The sequence below is a fragment of the Nelumbo nucifera genome, chromosome 1 (assembly GCF_055504915.1).
Source record: "Nelumbo nucifera cultivar China Antique chromosome 1, China Antique-T2T, whole genome shotgun sequence".
NCBI lineage: Eukaryota > Viridiplantae > Streptophyta > Magnoliopsida > Proteales > Nelumbonaceae > Nelumbo > Nelumbo nucifera.
The window spans coordinates 14,678,224-14,694,910 of record NC_142649.1 but is presented as its reverse complement, the minus strand read 5'-3'; the positions used below and the strand labels follow the sequence as shown (position 1 = coordinate 14,694,910).

The following is a 16,687-nucleotide window of genomic DNA, read 5'->3' as shown; positions in this document are numbered from 1 at the left end:
TGTCAAATGTCATTTTTTACTGATTTTGTTTAATTGTTGACGTGGTGCGCATGACACATCAACAGAAAATGAACATTTGTGAAACGCTCCAATGCCAAACCCCTACTTAAAGTTGTGAACCGTTGTAAAGTGAAAAGTGTGATTATCGATGTAAATATTTAAATCGATTTTATCGAAGTTGTATTTACATCAATTATCGATGTAAAACTACACTCCATCCAAACGTCAACAAATACAGACCAGACCATTAATTACACCGGTTTGTATTTATACTACAAACAAGCACAACCTTATAAAAAAAAAGACCAGGCTCGAGCTAGAGCCCAACCCGACCATTGGGCCTAGGCCTTATATATAATATATTGTATTATATTATATGTATTAAATTATAAACAATACTATATAATATAATACCTTTTTTGCTACTAATAATATTATATATTATATATTATAATATATTATATATTTATTATATATAATATTATCAAGCAAGGCTTAGACTCAAGCTTGGACTGAGCTTATTTGGTAAAACTAGAGCCTAGCCCCATAAATAGTCAGGCCTAGTGTTTGGACTTGGGAGCTTGAGCCTAAGGGCTTAAAAATTTGTCCAAGCCCAATATAGAACAAGTTGGACCGGCCACCCCGACCCATGAATAGGTCTAGGCAGGAGGTAGTGTTGTCAATGGGTTAGTTACTGCCCAATTGCTCAAACCAATTATTTTATTATACATATAAGGTTTTCTTAATTTTCTTATAATTTCTACGACATTTTGTGTTTGAAATGATAACTTTGATAGATAATATTTATCATGTTATAAATCTATGGATGATCTACCACATCGATAAAACTATTTTTCTGTTACATTTTATTTTTTAATTTTTGTAATAAAAATAAAATACTTGTTTGAATAAGAAATAAATAATTGTTTAAACAATTATAGAAAATGTTTCATTAATTAATAATTAAACTTATATTTTGTAGTTATAACCTTATTAGAGAATATGTTTCCATTATGTTTATTATGACATTTTTTTTCATAAAAATCATTAAAGGACATGAAATCTGTATACATATCTCCTCTAGGCCCTATATTTAATATTTTTTATGTATATTTACAATTTATTAGAGTATCTATATGTTTTCATGCATTTCCATGTATATCTTAATTTTTCGTCTACATCCATGTGTATCCAAGACTTATCTCGATACGTCTCTTACATTTGTCTTTCAAATACACTTTAACATTTCGGATACTTTGATATTCGCGTACCAAGTATTGGCCGCTTAACATCGTCTTTCAACTTCCTCTAAGAATTGTTATTCATTTGGCATTAGAATCATAAATAATACACCCCATCTGGCAACTTCTACCGTTTGAAGTCTTTTCTTTTAACTTTTCTCTCAGCATCTCGTTAAAGTTCTCTTTTGTAACATAAATTAGTCATTTGTAGAATTGTAAATGAACAACGGGAACTTGCTACCGAAATTGGTATATTAGTTTCAGTATCTCCCCATCTAGTTAGCTCCACGGTCACCATTTGGTGTTTTTGACACTGGCATATGCAAGTGATGCCAATGCTTTGCCGCAAAACAAACAAGTTCACAGGTCACATGTGTCCTTGTCAAGGAAAACCATGGCATGGAATGAACACACCACTTAACTATGCATATCAAGTTGCAAATAATTTACCCTGGAATCACCTGAATTACAGTTGCTGACTTCCTGATTCAGAATCTACAGTCACCGGAAAAAAAGATGGCTTACAACTTGAACAGGTTGGACTCATGAATCTGTCATGTGTGTGGACCATATGAAAGGTGACATCAGGCCATAGTAACAAAGGGACTGCCTTGGAGTTCACAGATCTCCAATCTAGTAATAGCAGGCGTTTACCTCACTTGGCAGATTAAGTTCAATGCAACACACACAATGACATTATATTTTGCTCTGAGCTGTCATCCTACATCTTCACCGCTCTCAATTAAAACAGGTGCCTTTTTGGTCTTCAACCTCTTCTTAGCTCTGTTTTCACTGCATTCCTCTTCATTTGATTTATCTTCATCAGGTTGCCCAGATTCAAGATACTGCTCAACTTGTTCAAGAATTCTCTTTCCATGCTTTTCTGTCTTCAATTTCCCTATTATCTTCTCCAACTGCAAGAGACAATACATGAGTTCCTTTTCAACCACAATCTTGACCATTTAAATCAACTAACCAATTGGTTATGCAAGATGAAACTACACTAAACCCCTTTAGTTCTATCACTAAGCTGTAATGCAGAACTCCCTTATGTTAATTGCAGAAAATAAAAAGGGACATTACCCAAGGTTGGTCCCAGCTATCAGGGGTCTTGGGAGGGATGGAACTCCCATTCTTACACCGTCAACCCAAGATTTTATCATGACATCAAGCTAAGTAATGGATCCTTAACTGTAGAGAATCAGAAACATTATTTTACCTAGTATATATTGGTCAGTATATAAATTTGGGTTCTTTTCCATCCAAGTAGGCCTTCGATTAGAAGTGGAATGACTAAACATAATTGTGGATTGCATAATGACACTTCTCTTTGACTTCCTTGAGGGTGATGCAGAGGTGAGATGGGAGATGCTGGTGAAAAATGCCTAGATAAGTTAATGCATTTCAGATATTACACAGAAGACAGACCAAGATGTTTGAGCAAATACTTGTTCGATGGAAGTTGGTCACTGTGCACTTAACAAACTAATCTGTTGAGTGGACAAGATAGCATGAGGGAATATACCCCCATGAATGGAAGAGAGTTCCTTCCGCAGGTTGTCAAGCTTAATTTCCAAAGCTGAGACTGATCCATTGCGTTTCACTGATTTTATATTACCAGTATTACTTTTCTGTCCACAACAAATCTCAAATTTAGCTGTCCTCTTGCCTACACATAATATGAGAAATATTAAGATTCAAATATGCAATACTTACGAATATATAAAGATGGGATTATACAATTCCATCAAATGCATGTTGGACCCTTGCAACTATCAACTCAAGTAAACCTGCCAAATAAAGCTAAGGTTTCAATATAGCAATTACACCCTTTTAGCACTGGACAGATTCAACAATTTAGCAATCTCATCAAAATAACTGAACCACGTATTTTGCATACTGAATTAAAAGAATACCTTTCACAGTAATCATACCAAAAAGAAAGAAAGAATCAAGAGTACAAGTCTAGTTCAGTTGTCATTTCATTAAGTTGTTGGAAGAGTAGTGCATTCTATGCAACAATGTGAAGTCATAAATAAGCACAATATCTAGTTCTAGGCCCCTAAAAAATTTTCATTAAAGTTTCCTGTTTGATTTAGAAATAGGTCTTAGAAATTCACAAGTTAATCAGAGTTAGAGATATTATGTGAAAATATAAGTACAATGAGATCATCTATGTTGACATTACTTGCAGGTTTTTGGTAGATTTTTTTACCTATGATAGTATAATCAAGATTCAAAATATCAATACACCCCGATATGGCAGAAGGGGTGTATCAGTATTTTGAACCTCACACTTTAACTTTTTTTAAATTTATGAGGGGGATTTTTATTTTATTTAATTACTAAAAACAAAATTTTCTTAAAATGCCTTAAAAAAGAGGTATCAGTCCCAGAAAGGTGCAATACAGGGCATACCGTATTGAAATTTTGAATCCTATGATATGCTTCTGGAGGTCTTTACATTTTCATGCATTTGATGTACATTGGTAGCTTTTGTAAACTTCAATTAAGGATAATATAAACACAACTTAAACCTAGTAACTGTGTATTCTCGTTTAGACCTCCTTCACCAACAAATTAACATTTATTTTAAGGCATCCAATAAAACTGGCATCATACAGAATAGATTAGTATGGCCCTACTCAAGGATGGAATGCACAAATTAAGAAATGGTCCAAATTAACATTATGAGTTGTAGGACGATAATATTAGACAAATCAACTTATATGCCTTTGCTCAAGAAGAGGTGTGAGTTATAGGAGAATATACCAATCAGGTTCAATGGAAAATTCTATTAGACAATGAAAGGTCACCAGTACTGTATGGAGCAAATATTTGGCAGTCAATAAACAACATATCCAAAGAATGTGTTTAGGATAGATGTGGATGTCAAATTGGACCAGTGGAAAAACTAGAAAAAATGGAATTACAAATGCACAAATTAGTAGAGTTCACCTCAATAGGTGATAAAAGTAGTAGACTAAAATGATTTGGGCATGTAGAAAGAAGTTAAACTACTGCACTAGTAAGAAGTGATTAGAAAAGCTGGGGCAAGCCAGGAAAAAGGTGGATCAGGAAATTGAAATGATGCCTTTTGGGGCAAGAACTGAGTTATTAGCATCATTACAAGGGCTGAAGTTGAGGGAAATCTCCCAAATTTAGAGGACTTCATGATGTAAGGGACTTTTGTGTTGTATTGAGGTAAATGAAGAATAATAGTATTGGTCCCCAGCAGTACAGGTACAGGCATACACTGAAGGAAGACATTTGTCAAGGGAGCCAAGAATAAAATTTGTTTAGACCAAATATCAGCCAACAGTTTGACAGCTACATTGGCCAAACAAAGGGAAAATAGGGATCCATTATACTTGGGGGTTATTTATAGGGAACCTGGGATCCAAATGTAAACAAAACAGAATGGGAACTGGTTGCAGAGGCAATTGGGGCTTTCCTAGTATGCTTGCTACACATACTGTATATCACTTTACCTATATTCCCTAATTACAAATTAATAAAATATGAAATTACTAATAAAAAGTATTTAACCATTAACATGACCCTCAATTGAGAGGAATATCAAAGCAGGATTTGTCTAGCCAACCCCATATGGCGTCACAGACTCCTAACAAAAAAGGGCCTAACAGCCAACAGAAACCTCTAAATAAATATAAAAACGAAAGAAACAGACAAAAACACCCTACTAAAGAGCCAAACCATGAGCGCAAAACTTTCACAGGTACCCTATTCACCAAAGAAAAAACAAAAACCACACTGAACTGAAACAAACCAAACTCCTTCAACTGAGAACCCCCACTGCAATGAGCCCAGATCTCCTGAAAGCAAAAATCGTCTACACACCCTGAGAGCACAACATCCAGCCACATATTGGAAATATCTCCCATACTTATAATGTCAAAGTAGGCGATCAAGACTACAATCAGCCTTGAATCCTAATGAATTTCAGATTAGGAAAGGTAGAAGAAAAGTAAGGAAAAGAAGAAAAGAGAGGAGAAGAACAGGAGAACACAAAGGTTTGAAAGGAGGAACAGATTCTAAATTGATCTGCCGCCGCCACTCTCTTAGTATTTATAGGTTATATTCAGTACATAAAGGAAAGGACAGATCTGCCCTTAATACTTACATGACAAATAAAGCAAATAACAAACTGAAATAAGTAACAACTGAAATAACACGCTGACCACCAACTAACACTAACATGACTGAAATAAATAATTGCACATACTGTCCTACGAACACAGTGGGGACCACAGCTGTGGGGCCCACATCAGTGTTCTCTACACTCCCCCTCAAGTTGGGCATAGATATTTATCATTCCCAACTTGGATAGGTCTGCCTCTAACTTCTTCCTTGGTACAGCCTTGGTTAGGATATCTGCGAGCTGCATGTTGGATGTGATATACGGGAGACACACTTCCTGTAATGAGACCCTCTCTCGGACAAAATGTCAATCAACTTCGATATGCTTAGTTCTGTCATGCTGCACCAGATTGTGAGCTATATTAATAGCCGCCTGATTATCACAATACAGCATCAAGGGCTTCTCATAATCAATACCCAACTCTTCAAGTAGTGATCTCAGCCATAGGATTTTAGCTACTCCGTTAGCCATTGACCTGTATTTAGCTTCGACACTAGAACGGGAAACAACACTTTGTTTCTTACTCCTCCAAGAGACAAAGTTACCTCCCACAAGGGCACAATATCCAAAGGTAGACCTCTTGCTATCAGCACTCCCAGCCCAATCGGCATCTGTATAGACCTCCACCTTCATGTGATTATCGTTCTTGAATAGTATACCCCTACCCGAGCATCTCTTCAAGTATGCTAATATTCTCTCTGCCGCAAGAAGATGAGTAGTTCTAGGGGAATGCATGTACTGGCTGACAACACTAACTGCATAACTGATATCTAGCTGAGTGAGGCAGAGATATAGGAGCTTTCCAACCAACCGTTGGAACATAACTTTGTCTTCAAGAGGCTCCCCGCCCTTTGCACTGATCTTGTGATTCTGTTCAATGAGTGTATCAGCAGGCTTGACACCTAACTTTCCAGTTTCCGCCAACAAATCTAGAATATATTTTCTCTGAGAGATAAAGATCCCTTGTTTAGATCTAGCAACCTCAATACCCAAAAAGTACCGTAGTGCACCAAGATCTTTCACCTCAAACTCTTGATGAAGGAGCTGTTTGAGGGACTCAATCTCACTACTATTATTTCCTGTCACTACAATATCACCCACATATACAACAAGCAGGGTCAAAGAGAAGTCCACCCTTTTAATGAACAGTGTATGATCTGACTGAGCCTGTACATAACCGAATTTTCCAAGGGCTAGTCAGAATCTATCAAACCAAGCTCTAGGTGACTGCTTTAATCCATACAATGCCTTATTCAATCGGTAAACCTTCTTACCTGTCTCTGTATCATAGAATCCAGGAGGCAACTGCATGTAGACCTCTTCCTGTAAGTCTCCATTCAGAAAAGCATTTTTAACATCCATCTGGAACAAGGGGCAAGAATAACTTGCTGCAAAGGATAATAGAACTCGGATGGTGGTCATCTTGGCTACCGGGGCAAAGGTCTCCAAGTAGTATATACCATAAGTCTGGGTGAACCCCTTTGCAACCAGTCGGGCTTTGTACCTTTCAATGGAGCCATTAGCATTATGCTTCATAGTAAATACCCATCTACATCCAACTGGCTTCTTTCCTTTGGGTAGGTCAACTAGCTCCCAAGTGTTATTTTTCAACAGGGCATCCATTTCAACTTGCATTGCATCTTTCCACTCTGGAACTGATAAGGCTTCTTGCACTGTTCTGGGAATAGGGACATTGGCAATGGAAGTGAGATAGGACCTGTAAGAGGGAGATAGGCGATCATAGGATAAAAACTGGAAAATGCAGTGAGCTGTAGATGTGGTGCAATGTCGTTTCCCTTTACGGACGACAATAGGGAGGTCAAGGTCATCCACAGGAGGGGAAGTAGCAACAGTGGAAGGTGTCTCAGTGGGCCCTGGGACTGTAATACCTGGATCTGGAGCCGTAGAAGGAACTGGAACTGGAGCTGGCCTGAACTGCCGATGACCGGGATCAACCTGCCTGCATCGCCTGTGATAGACTTTCAACTCCTGATCCCTCTGACCACCCTCACCATTACAGCCTTCATCACCCAATGGAACAGGTAAAGGAACAGCCTCAGATGTGTTAACCCCACTCTCACTGCGCTCCCCCTGAGGAAAGAGACCCAAATCCCCACTCTCACTGCTCTCCCCCTGAGGAGAAACCCTAGGATAATAGGGTGTCTCCTCAAAGAAGGTGACATCCATGGAGACAAACTTCCTCCCCGAAACAGGATCATAGTAGCAATAACCCTTTTGAGTTTGTGCATAACCGAGGAAAATGCATTTGGAGGCCTTAGGGTCAAACTTGGAATGATGGGGCCCGAGAAGCTGAACAAAACAGGTACAACCAAAGGTTTTAAGAGGAACAGTAAACAACTCCTCGTTTGGGTATAGAAGTGTAAAAGGGGGTTTCATATCAAGGACCCGGGAAGGAACCCGATTAATTAGATATATTGCCGTAAGGATAGCATCACCCCAGAAGCAAATAGGTACATTGGAGGTAAACATAATGCTTCTAGCCACCTCCAAGATGTGCCTATTCTTCCTTTCGGCAACCCCATTCTGCTATGGTGTATGAGGACAAGTGCTCTGGTGAATAACCCCATGATTAAGGAGGTAAGAAGTTAATGGCTTAGCAAAGTATTCCTTTGCATTATCGGATCTGAGAACTTTGATTTTGGCCCCAAACTGGGTTAGAATCATCTGATGAAAGTTTTGGGTCAGAGTGGGAACCTCATCTCGAGAACACATTAGATAGACCCAAGAAAAACGGGTATAGTCATCAACAAACAACATAAAATATCTATACCCACCCATAGAAGGGATGTGATATGGCCCCCAAGCATTAGTATGCACAATATCAAAAGAATTATTACTTCTTTTATTACTCAAAGAATAAGATGTTCTACAATGTTTGGCAAACTCACAACTCTCACATTTCAACTTCGACATCTCAACAGACTCAAATAAGGCAGGAAACAGACTCTTCAAAGACCGGAAAGATAAATGACCTAATCGATTATGCCAAAGCATAACCGGACTCACAAACTGAGAAACAAAGGACTTCTTATCCACTGGCTCTTCCCAACGAGAACTCTCTCCGGGTAGATAGATCCCATTCGTCTCACGGCCAGTTCCAATCACCTTCCTCATCTCCAAGTCCTGAAAAACACATCAGTCAGGGAAAAAAGTTACTGAACAGTTCATATGTTTGGTAATACTACTGACTGAAAGCAGGTTAGTATCAAGCTTAGGAACATGCAAGACAGAAGATAGAGAGATGGTATCAGATAACTTGATGTCACCCTTGCCAGAAATGGGAACAAGAGAGCCATCAGCAATGGATACTTTATCTCTACCAAAGGATAAGTGATATGTAGTGAACAAGGATGGAAAGCTAGTCATATGGTCGGATGCACCTGAATCTATTACCCAACAATGTTCAGTATTACTTGGAGCTGAAACATGGTAGGCTGAGGCTCGAGCACCTGAATGTGCAAATGTAGATGTGGCAGGGGCTGATGGTGACTGAGATGGCTGAGCTGAATTCCCAACTTCCTTTTCCAACTGTATTAGGGCAGCCCGAACCGCGGCTAAGGTCTCTAGGGGTGTGCCTTTTGTGCCTGACGAGGATGCTAAATCAGTATTCACAGCCACATGAGCATTACCCTTCTTATTTCTCAGTTTTGCTGGGACCAAATGAGGGTGCAGCTTCCAACAAGTATCTTTTGTATGCTTGGGTTTCTTGCAATGTTCACATACCAGATCCCGTTTGTCTTCCTTCTTCTTGTCCCTTTCTGTATCACCCCTGACTTAGGTTTAACAGCTGCTAGGGCTGGGGAAAAGGGCTGAGGTTGCATCATAACTTTCCTCCTGGTCTCTTCACTATGCACCAGGGAGTATGCTTGAGAGAGGGTCACACTATCTCTGGCCAATATTTGTTGCCTCAAAATGTCATAATCTGAATTCAGGCCAGCCAAAAATTCAAATACCCTATTCGTCACGACTTGCTTTCTATAAGTCGTGCATCTTTGGGACTTTCCCACTCAAGAGTCTCTAGATGATCAATTTCATGCCACAAGGATTTCGAGGTAGAGAAGTAGACAGAAACTGGTTTTTCTCCTTGTTTAAGACTATTCACTTCACACTTCAGTTCATAGGCTCTGGCAACGTTAAGGGGTTGGGAATAGGTTTCTTTCATAACATCCCATATCTCCTTGGCTGTCTTTGCCCACAAGTAATTTTGGCTGATATGTGGCTGCATAGAGTTACACAGCCATGTCATAACCAAGTAGTTCTCTTGAACCCACTTGGTATACATTGGATCCTCCTTGGAAGGTTCTTTCACATCTCTCAAGAGATAACCTAGTTTTCCCCTTCCCCCAATAGCTATCATGGCTGATTGGGCCCATTCCAAGTAGTTTGACCCGTCAAATCTCACAGTTGGAATCTGAAACCCACTACCATAACTGTTGTTCCCAAAACTACCTTCTCCCTGATTTTTAAACTCCATTCTTGGTCAAGAATCAGTAGTTACGAACTATTAGGGTTACTACAACAGAAAACAACACTTGAACAGTCAGTCGATCACAATCAGAAATCAATATGGAATCAATGCAGGTCTGATCTGAAACCAATCTGTAATCACGGTATATGCATGAAACCAGTATAAATCTAATCTGAAACCAATCAGAAATCATAGTACCAAGCAGTCCGTACAAGTTTTCACCCCCTAAAAGAGCTCAGAACCAAGAGACAGGTCTGAAACCAGCTTAGAGAGCAATCTGAGATGCTGGAACAGAATTAGGGTTTTAATCGTAGGTCTGAAATAAGTGCTCAGCCTCACTTTCCAAGGGGTTCACAGTTAGGTCTTGTTGTAGGGTCAATGTGAAACCCTAAAAACTGATCACCTCTGAGAGAAAACCCTTAAAACGAACACTTTCCAAGAAGATAAAAGAGTTTGGCCCAACAGTTAGGTCTTGCCGTAGGGTTAATGTCAAACCCTAGAATAGATCACCTCTACCTTCCAACGTTGCCTGAACCCTAACCTTCTCTGATTCTTCCTGATTACCAACACTCTGCAAGCCGTGCCAAGTCTTCGAACAGCTGCTAAACTCTTCTGGTAACCTCCAAGAATCAGCCAACGAACACTTCTTTATAAACTTCCAGCCCTAGATAGTTCTCATGTGGTCGGCTGGACTAGACTCACATGAGAAACCCTAGATAGGCTCTAATACCAAGTAGGCGATCAAGACTACAATCAGCCTTGAATCCTAATGGATTTCAGATTAGGAAAGGTAGAAGAAAAGTAAGGAAAAGAAGAAAAGAAAGGAGAAGAATAGGAGAACACAAAGGTTTGAAAGGAGGGATAGATTCTAAATTGATCTGCCGCCGCCACTCTCTTAGTATTTATAAGTTATGTTCAGTACATAAAGGAAATGACAGATCTGCCCTTAATACTTACATGACAAATAAAGCAAATAACAAACTGAAATAAGTAACAACTGAAATAACACGCTGACCACCAACTAACACTAACATGACTGAAATAAATAATTGCACATACTGTCCTATGAACACAGTGGGGACCACAGCTGTGGGGCCCACATCAGTGTTCTCTACAGTTAAGTTCATGAAGAACTATTCCCTATTTACAGCTGGAAGCCATGCTTTCAGGGTGTGTACACAATTTTTCCTCTTTCTCCATCCCAACCCCATGAAAGCAACTCCTTCCATAAACGAACTTTTCATTCTTCTCCCTCTCCCACTTGTAACCGGTTTTTACTTCCTACATCTTTTTTATTTAGAAACTGGATCCTCTGCTTCCTCCCCAACTGAATGCAATTTTTGAAGCCTCATCAGCTCATTCCATTCTCCTTTCCTACCTCCCACCAAAGCATCCCCATCCTATGTTGTTGGTCCCTTTCCTCTAATCAATTAAATAACTTGCTAGACCAATACATCTCTCCTCATGAACAAGGATCCAATAATACTGTTAGTTTTATCTGGTCAATCTTCTTAGGATCTGCCTCCTTGTATTCTGTACTCTTAATTTTATCCAAATCCATCAATTGGTCTAAAGAAGCCTGCATACTTTCTACCTGTTACACCACTTAGAACCCAAGTGGAAGTTCCACAATACCTCTTCATGGAGGTATAGGAAAAGCATTTTTCACATCTAGCTAATACAAAGGTGATGAATAGAATGCTGCAAACCCATAGTTGGCCCTATACATCTCTGTGTAATCTTTTGCTACTACCTTTATACCTCTTGATTGAGCCATCCACTCTGTACTTCACTATAAACACCCACTTGAAACCAATAGGTTTTTTACCATTTAGTAAGTCAACTACATCCAAAGTATAATTCTTCATCAGTGCATCCATCTCAATTTGCATTCCATCCCTCCATTCTAACCTATATAGAGCTTTTGGCACATTTTTGGAACATACTCAAAAGACATAGAGGCAAGAAAGGATTTGTACAAGGGCGATGCTAAATCATAGGACAAAAAACGAGAAAGACAATGAGTAGTGGATGTGCTACATTAGGCAATGGAAAGGTCCAAATCAATGAAATGGGTAGGTGAGGAAGCATTAGAGCCTGGACCTTTTTTCCTTGAGTTGATTTGTCGTGGAGGACACTCTACTTTAGAATGGAGAAGAACTCACTTGTGTCTCTAGTACACCTGAAGCTCATGATGTGGACTTGCCTAAAGAGAACTTGCAGGATAGGAGAAACAAGAGCAATAACAATGGTGAGGAACAAGAATAGGTAATGGAACAGGCTCAAAAGAATCAAAGCTGGCATCAACCTCCCTCTCACCAGAATTTCCAATAAGTATACTCACCAAAGATAACATCCATGGAATCATGGATACATATTTTTTTTTCTGCCATAGAAAAGAGTTAGAAGCAGAAAACAGACAAGAAGAAAGTATCGGGAGAAGAGAAATAGTGACATCTTCCACTCTATTATTATTTATGGGGAAAACATGAAATTGCAGAAAAACCCTCCACCTAAGCACATAAAAATAAATAACCATTCAAGACATACTTCCAAATAAAAATAGACCTAAAAGTTAAAACAACAATAACCTTTCTGGGTAATTGCACAAACCCAAAACACACACCCAATTGCCTTGTTGAACTTTGATTTGAGGGCCCAAAACATGAACATAACATGTGCAACCAAAGATTCAGTGTGATAAAAAACTCAATCCAAGGATACTCAAAGGAGTTTTATGGTCAAGAATATGTTAAGGCATATGATTAATCAGAAAGGTGGTAGTGAGTATGGCATCTCCCTAAAAACCAAAAAGAACCTGACAACCTATTTTTGTTAATGGGCCTGTTAAACCTTTTTTATTCTTGTTTAATTAGTTGGCCACCCAATTAAGGGCCTACTTGTAATTTCAGAAAATTAGTAATTATTTCTTAATGAAAAGATTAGGGAAGGAGGAGCTGTACAAACAACTCTTCTCGTAAACCCTCTCACAGCTGAACTCTTCTTCTTGTCTCTTCTTCTTCTTCTTCTTCTTCTTCTTCTTGCTGCTGATATCTACTTTGTATCTCGCACCTTTTTAATCAAATCCTCTCATTCTTTTGGGACTGTTTTTCTTCTTGATATCAGAGCAGGCCCCTTTTTCTTTTTTTCCCATACACAATGTGTATGGAGAGCTGAATCGAATGAGTGATCAAAAAAGAGTTTGGTTGTGAGAGGGTTTAGGAGAAGAGTTTTTTGTACAGCTCCTCCTTCCCTAATCTTTTCATTAAGAAATAATTACTAATTTTCTGAAATTACAAGTAGGCCCTTAATTGGGTGGCCAACTAATTAAACAAGAATAAAAAAGGTTTAACAGGCCCATTAACAAAAATAGAACAGAAACATAAAGAAATAAAAACAGCTGTGGTCTATGAGCTATGGGCCATTCGACCCATCCTCTCTACAGAGGATAAATTGGAAATATGTACATTTGCAGGAACCAAAATATTGCACTATTAAGTGACAGGCCTTAGAGAAAATTGAAGTGGCTTTATAATTAATCCCTTACAGAGAGTAATGACTGCAAGTGAGAACAAGTGATATGGTATAAGTTTAAGATTTTGAAAGGACAAAAAATGAAAGAACGAAAGAAAGAAATGGTTGAAAAAAGTAACAACACTTAAAAGACTTATGATTCTCCAGTAAGATATGGCTATACATGGGTGGGCTTGCAATGCAGAATTTGTCTAGCCAACCTTGCAGTATGGATACTAAATTCTTAATGATGCGTAATAGAGACCAGCATGAAAGCTAAATTCTTACACAGTTACATTTAGTTATCAGAATTCAGAAATGCTACCTCATATTGACTCCGGTTGGTAGGATAATGAAGCCCCAAGTGTTCAGGATGTTTGAATGTATGTATTCTTCAAGAATTACTTCCTGTGAATCCTGTCATGGAATAGGAAGGGGAAAAAAGAACATTTGCAGAATGAAAGTACTTTTTTGTTAAGCAAATAAATAAATAAATAAAAGCTGAAATACAGAACTAATTTTCTTGTTAACTAGAAGAGTTAATCCAGTTCCTAATTTTGCTTCCTTTTGGGGACATTAAAACCTTCAAATAATTATGGAGAAAGGCAAAAAAAGAGGAGCATGTATTTTTGGGATATTATTTCATAAATTAATCTGATATTCTCTCTGCAATTTTCCAGAAGTATAGATTGATTATAGATGGATATTAGGGGTAAACTACCATGACAACCCTTGAATGGACAACAACGTTCTTCCAGCCCTCCCTCACTCCCCCTTGTGTTTCCTTTTCAGAGGTAAATTCAATTATGCCCCATCCCAACTATACGCGCACAGCTAGACAAACCCTTCTGTCACCCCAGCCTGCCAAGAACATAGAGAGCCATATCTCCTATTAAATATGTCTTCTCTCTACTTCCGTTGATGTCTTCTTTTGCTTTCCCATTGCCCTCTAGACCTTAAATTTTATGTCTAACCACTTCTCACTGTCAAAGTAAATGGTCTTATAAGATATGCGTTAGTTGTAGTGGAACTATGAACTGAGCATACTCAATTATCAGAAACTAGATGCATTTTTCCAGATCAACTAATTTGACAAGAACCAAGACCAATAAAAAATAAATGCTACAGAGACGCATAGTGGAAATTGTATCGAATTACTGGAATTTAATATATTGGATCCATGAAGATCAATCAACCATGAAGTAAAAGAAGACGAAAATACATTAAATTAAATACCAAGAAAGACAAAAACTTGTGGATCTTAAATTGCATTAACCCCTAATGAACAGAATAAAAAACCCAAAACCTTATTATAACTAAGGCGAACCCATGATTCCAATATCAAGGCTGCTGCTGTGCATCCATATACCCAGCATCAACAAGCACCTTCTCCCTCCTCGCCAATTCGATGTCCTCATCCACCATCATCTTCACCAACTGCTCGAATCCAACCTTGGGCTTCCACCCCAGTACACGCCTCGCCTTGGTCGAGTCCCCTTTCAAGTTGTCCACCTCCGCAGGCCTAAAATACCGCTTATCGATCACCACGTGATCTCTCCACTTCAATCCAACATACCCAAATGCCACCTCCAGGAACTCCTCCACCGTATGAGACTCCTCCGTCGCCACCACGTAGTCGTCCGGCTTCTCTTGCTGAAGCATCAACCACATTGCCTCCACGTAATCTCCCGCAAACCCCCAGTCCCTCGAGGCTTGCAAATTGCCCAAGAATAATTTATTCTGCAGCCCAACTTTGATCCGACCCACTGCTCGAGTTATCTTCCGAGTCACGAAATTCTCACCACGGCGGGGCGATTCGTGATTGAACAGAATCCCGTTACAGGCGAAGATGCCATAGGCTTCCCTGTAATTGACAGTGTACCAATGCGCAGCGCACTTGGACGCGGCGTAGGGCGATCGGGGATGAAATGGGGAGGATTCCGACTGAGGAGGTGGCGTAGATCCGAACATTTCGGAGGATCCAGCCTGGTAGTAGCGGATGTGGTTGCGGCCAGTGGCAGAGATGTGGGATCGAACGGCTTCCAGGAGGCGGAGGGCACCAGTGGCGACGACGTCAGCAGTGTAGTCGGGGATCTCGAAGGAGACGGCAACATGAGACTGGGCAGCAAGGTTGTAGACCTCGTCGGGAAGGATGGTGTCGAGCCAGCGGCGAAGAGAGGAGGCGTCAGTCAAGTCAGCGTAATGCAGCTTCATTCGGGCCTTGTGGGCATTGTGGGGATCGATGTAAATGTGATTGATACGCTGGGTGTTGAAGTTGGAGGAGCGACGGATCAGGCCGTGGACATCGTAGCCCTTGTTGAGGAGGAACTCGGTAAGGTAGGAACCGTCCTGGCCGGTGATACCAGTGATCAAGGCTACCTTGCGGCCTTGTGGAGGAGTTGTCGGCGTCGTGTCACAGCAGTTGGTTGCAGCAGCCGCAGATCCAGATTTTGAGGAGTCGTCGAGTGATGCCATTTTTATTTTTCTGTATTGATGCTTCTGATATCGCTCTCGCTCTGCTTATTTGTATATGGACTAGAGTGGAGGGAAGGAGGAAAGAGGAGGAGAAGGAAAGGAGAACCGAGAGACAGATGGCAATAGGACTGTTGTAATGGTCGGTGGTATTTAAGACCGGAACCGGATGACTGGATTTGGTACTTGTGTTTTACCATCTGCAGTTGAACTTCAGTTGGAACTTTTTACGAACATGGGTTGGGGGGATCCAGCTCCACCCCTTGAAATGACGATGTGGACTCTGCTTCTTCTCAAAACCAGCTGGAGCCTGGAAGTAACAGACTAACAGGTAAGCCCGACGGCTGTTGCCGTCCCTGTTGGGGGAGATGCCAACCGTCTCTCGGGACGGCCTTAAAGCTGGCGTGGAGTTTTCCGTCCCATTTGGGAGGGCTTTCGCGGCTTCTGGCTTCTCCAAAGCATCTCAGTGAAAGCAACAGAACCAACGCTTCAGCCCTCGCAAGCGGGTCCGACCCGTGTGATATATGCGTAAGCGAGTTACCGTATGGCTAAAGATTAAAGTATCTAAACGTCGGAAAGGTATTTTCAAGAAACGTATTTGGATAAATATAACACCTCAATGAGTATATATATATATATATATATATATATATATATATATATATATATATATATAATATTTTAATGGTTTTATGAAAAAATATATAGTAATTAATTATAATTTCATTAAAAATTTTGTATTTAAATATAATTTATATATTATAATTCTTAAGTTTTAATGTTTTATGGGATGGGAAAAACCTAACTCCC

General features: G+C 39.6%; 1 protein-coding gene, 1 long non-coding RNA gene, 1 other non-coding gene and 1 pseudogene across 3 annotated transcripts; 1 reads left to right on the top strand and 3 right to left on the bottom strand.

The window, feature by feature from the left end:
- Nucleotides 1-1,707: 1,707 nt before the first annotated feature.
- Nucleotides 1,708-13,723, bottom strand: LOC148802935 (uncharacterized). Its single transcript, XR_016081224.1, has 3 exons — nucleotides 12,484-13,723; nucleotides 2,690-2,910; nucleotides 1,708-2,155 (listed from the first exon to the last, which is right to left on the bottom strand). It is a non-coding gene; the product is annotated as an uncharacterized LOC148802935 (long non-coding RNA).
- Nucleotides 3,825-3,928, top strand: LOC148802936 (U6 spliceosomal RNA). The gene has a single exon (XR_016081801.1). It is a non-coding gene; the product is annotated as a U6 spliceosomal RNA (small nuclear RNA).
- An 817-nt stretch (nucleotides 13,724-14,540) lies between the features above and the next one.
- On the bottom strand, nucleotides 14,541-16,406 carry LOC104588090 (GDP-mannose 4,6 dehydratase 1). The gene has a single exon (XM_010245910.3). The coding sequence runs from the start codon at nucleotides 15,878-15,880 to the stop codon at nucleotides 14,747-14,749; it is 1,134 nt and encodes a 377-aa protein (XP_010244212.1). The 5' UTR covers nucleotides 15,881-16,406; the 3' UTR covers nucleotides 14,541-14,746.
- LOC148802934 (U6atac minor spliceosomal RNA) lies at nucleotides 16,173-16,261 on the bottom strand (annotated as a pseudogene).
- Nucleotides 16,407-16,687: the final 281 nt, after the last annotated feature.

Bases quoted from the DNA above. Each gene is read 5' to 3' on its own strand.
- LOC104588090 (XM_010245910.3), bottom strand. From the start codon at position 15,880: ATGGCATCACTCGACGACTCCTCAAAATCTGGATCTGCGGCTGCTGCA.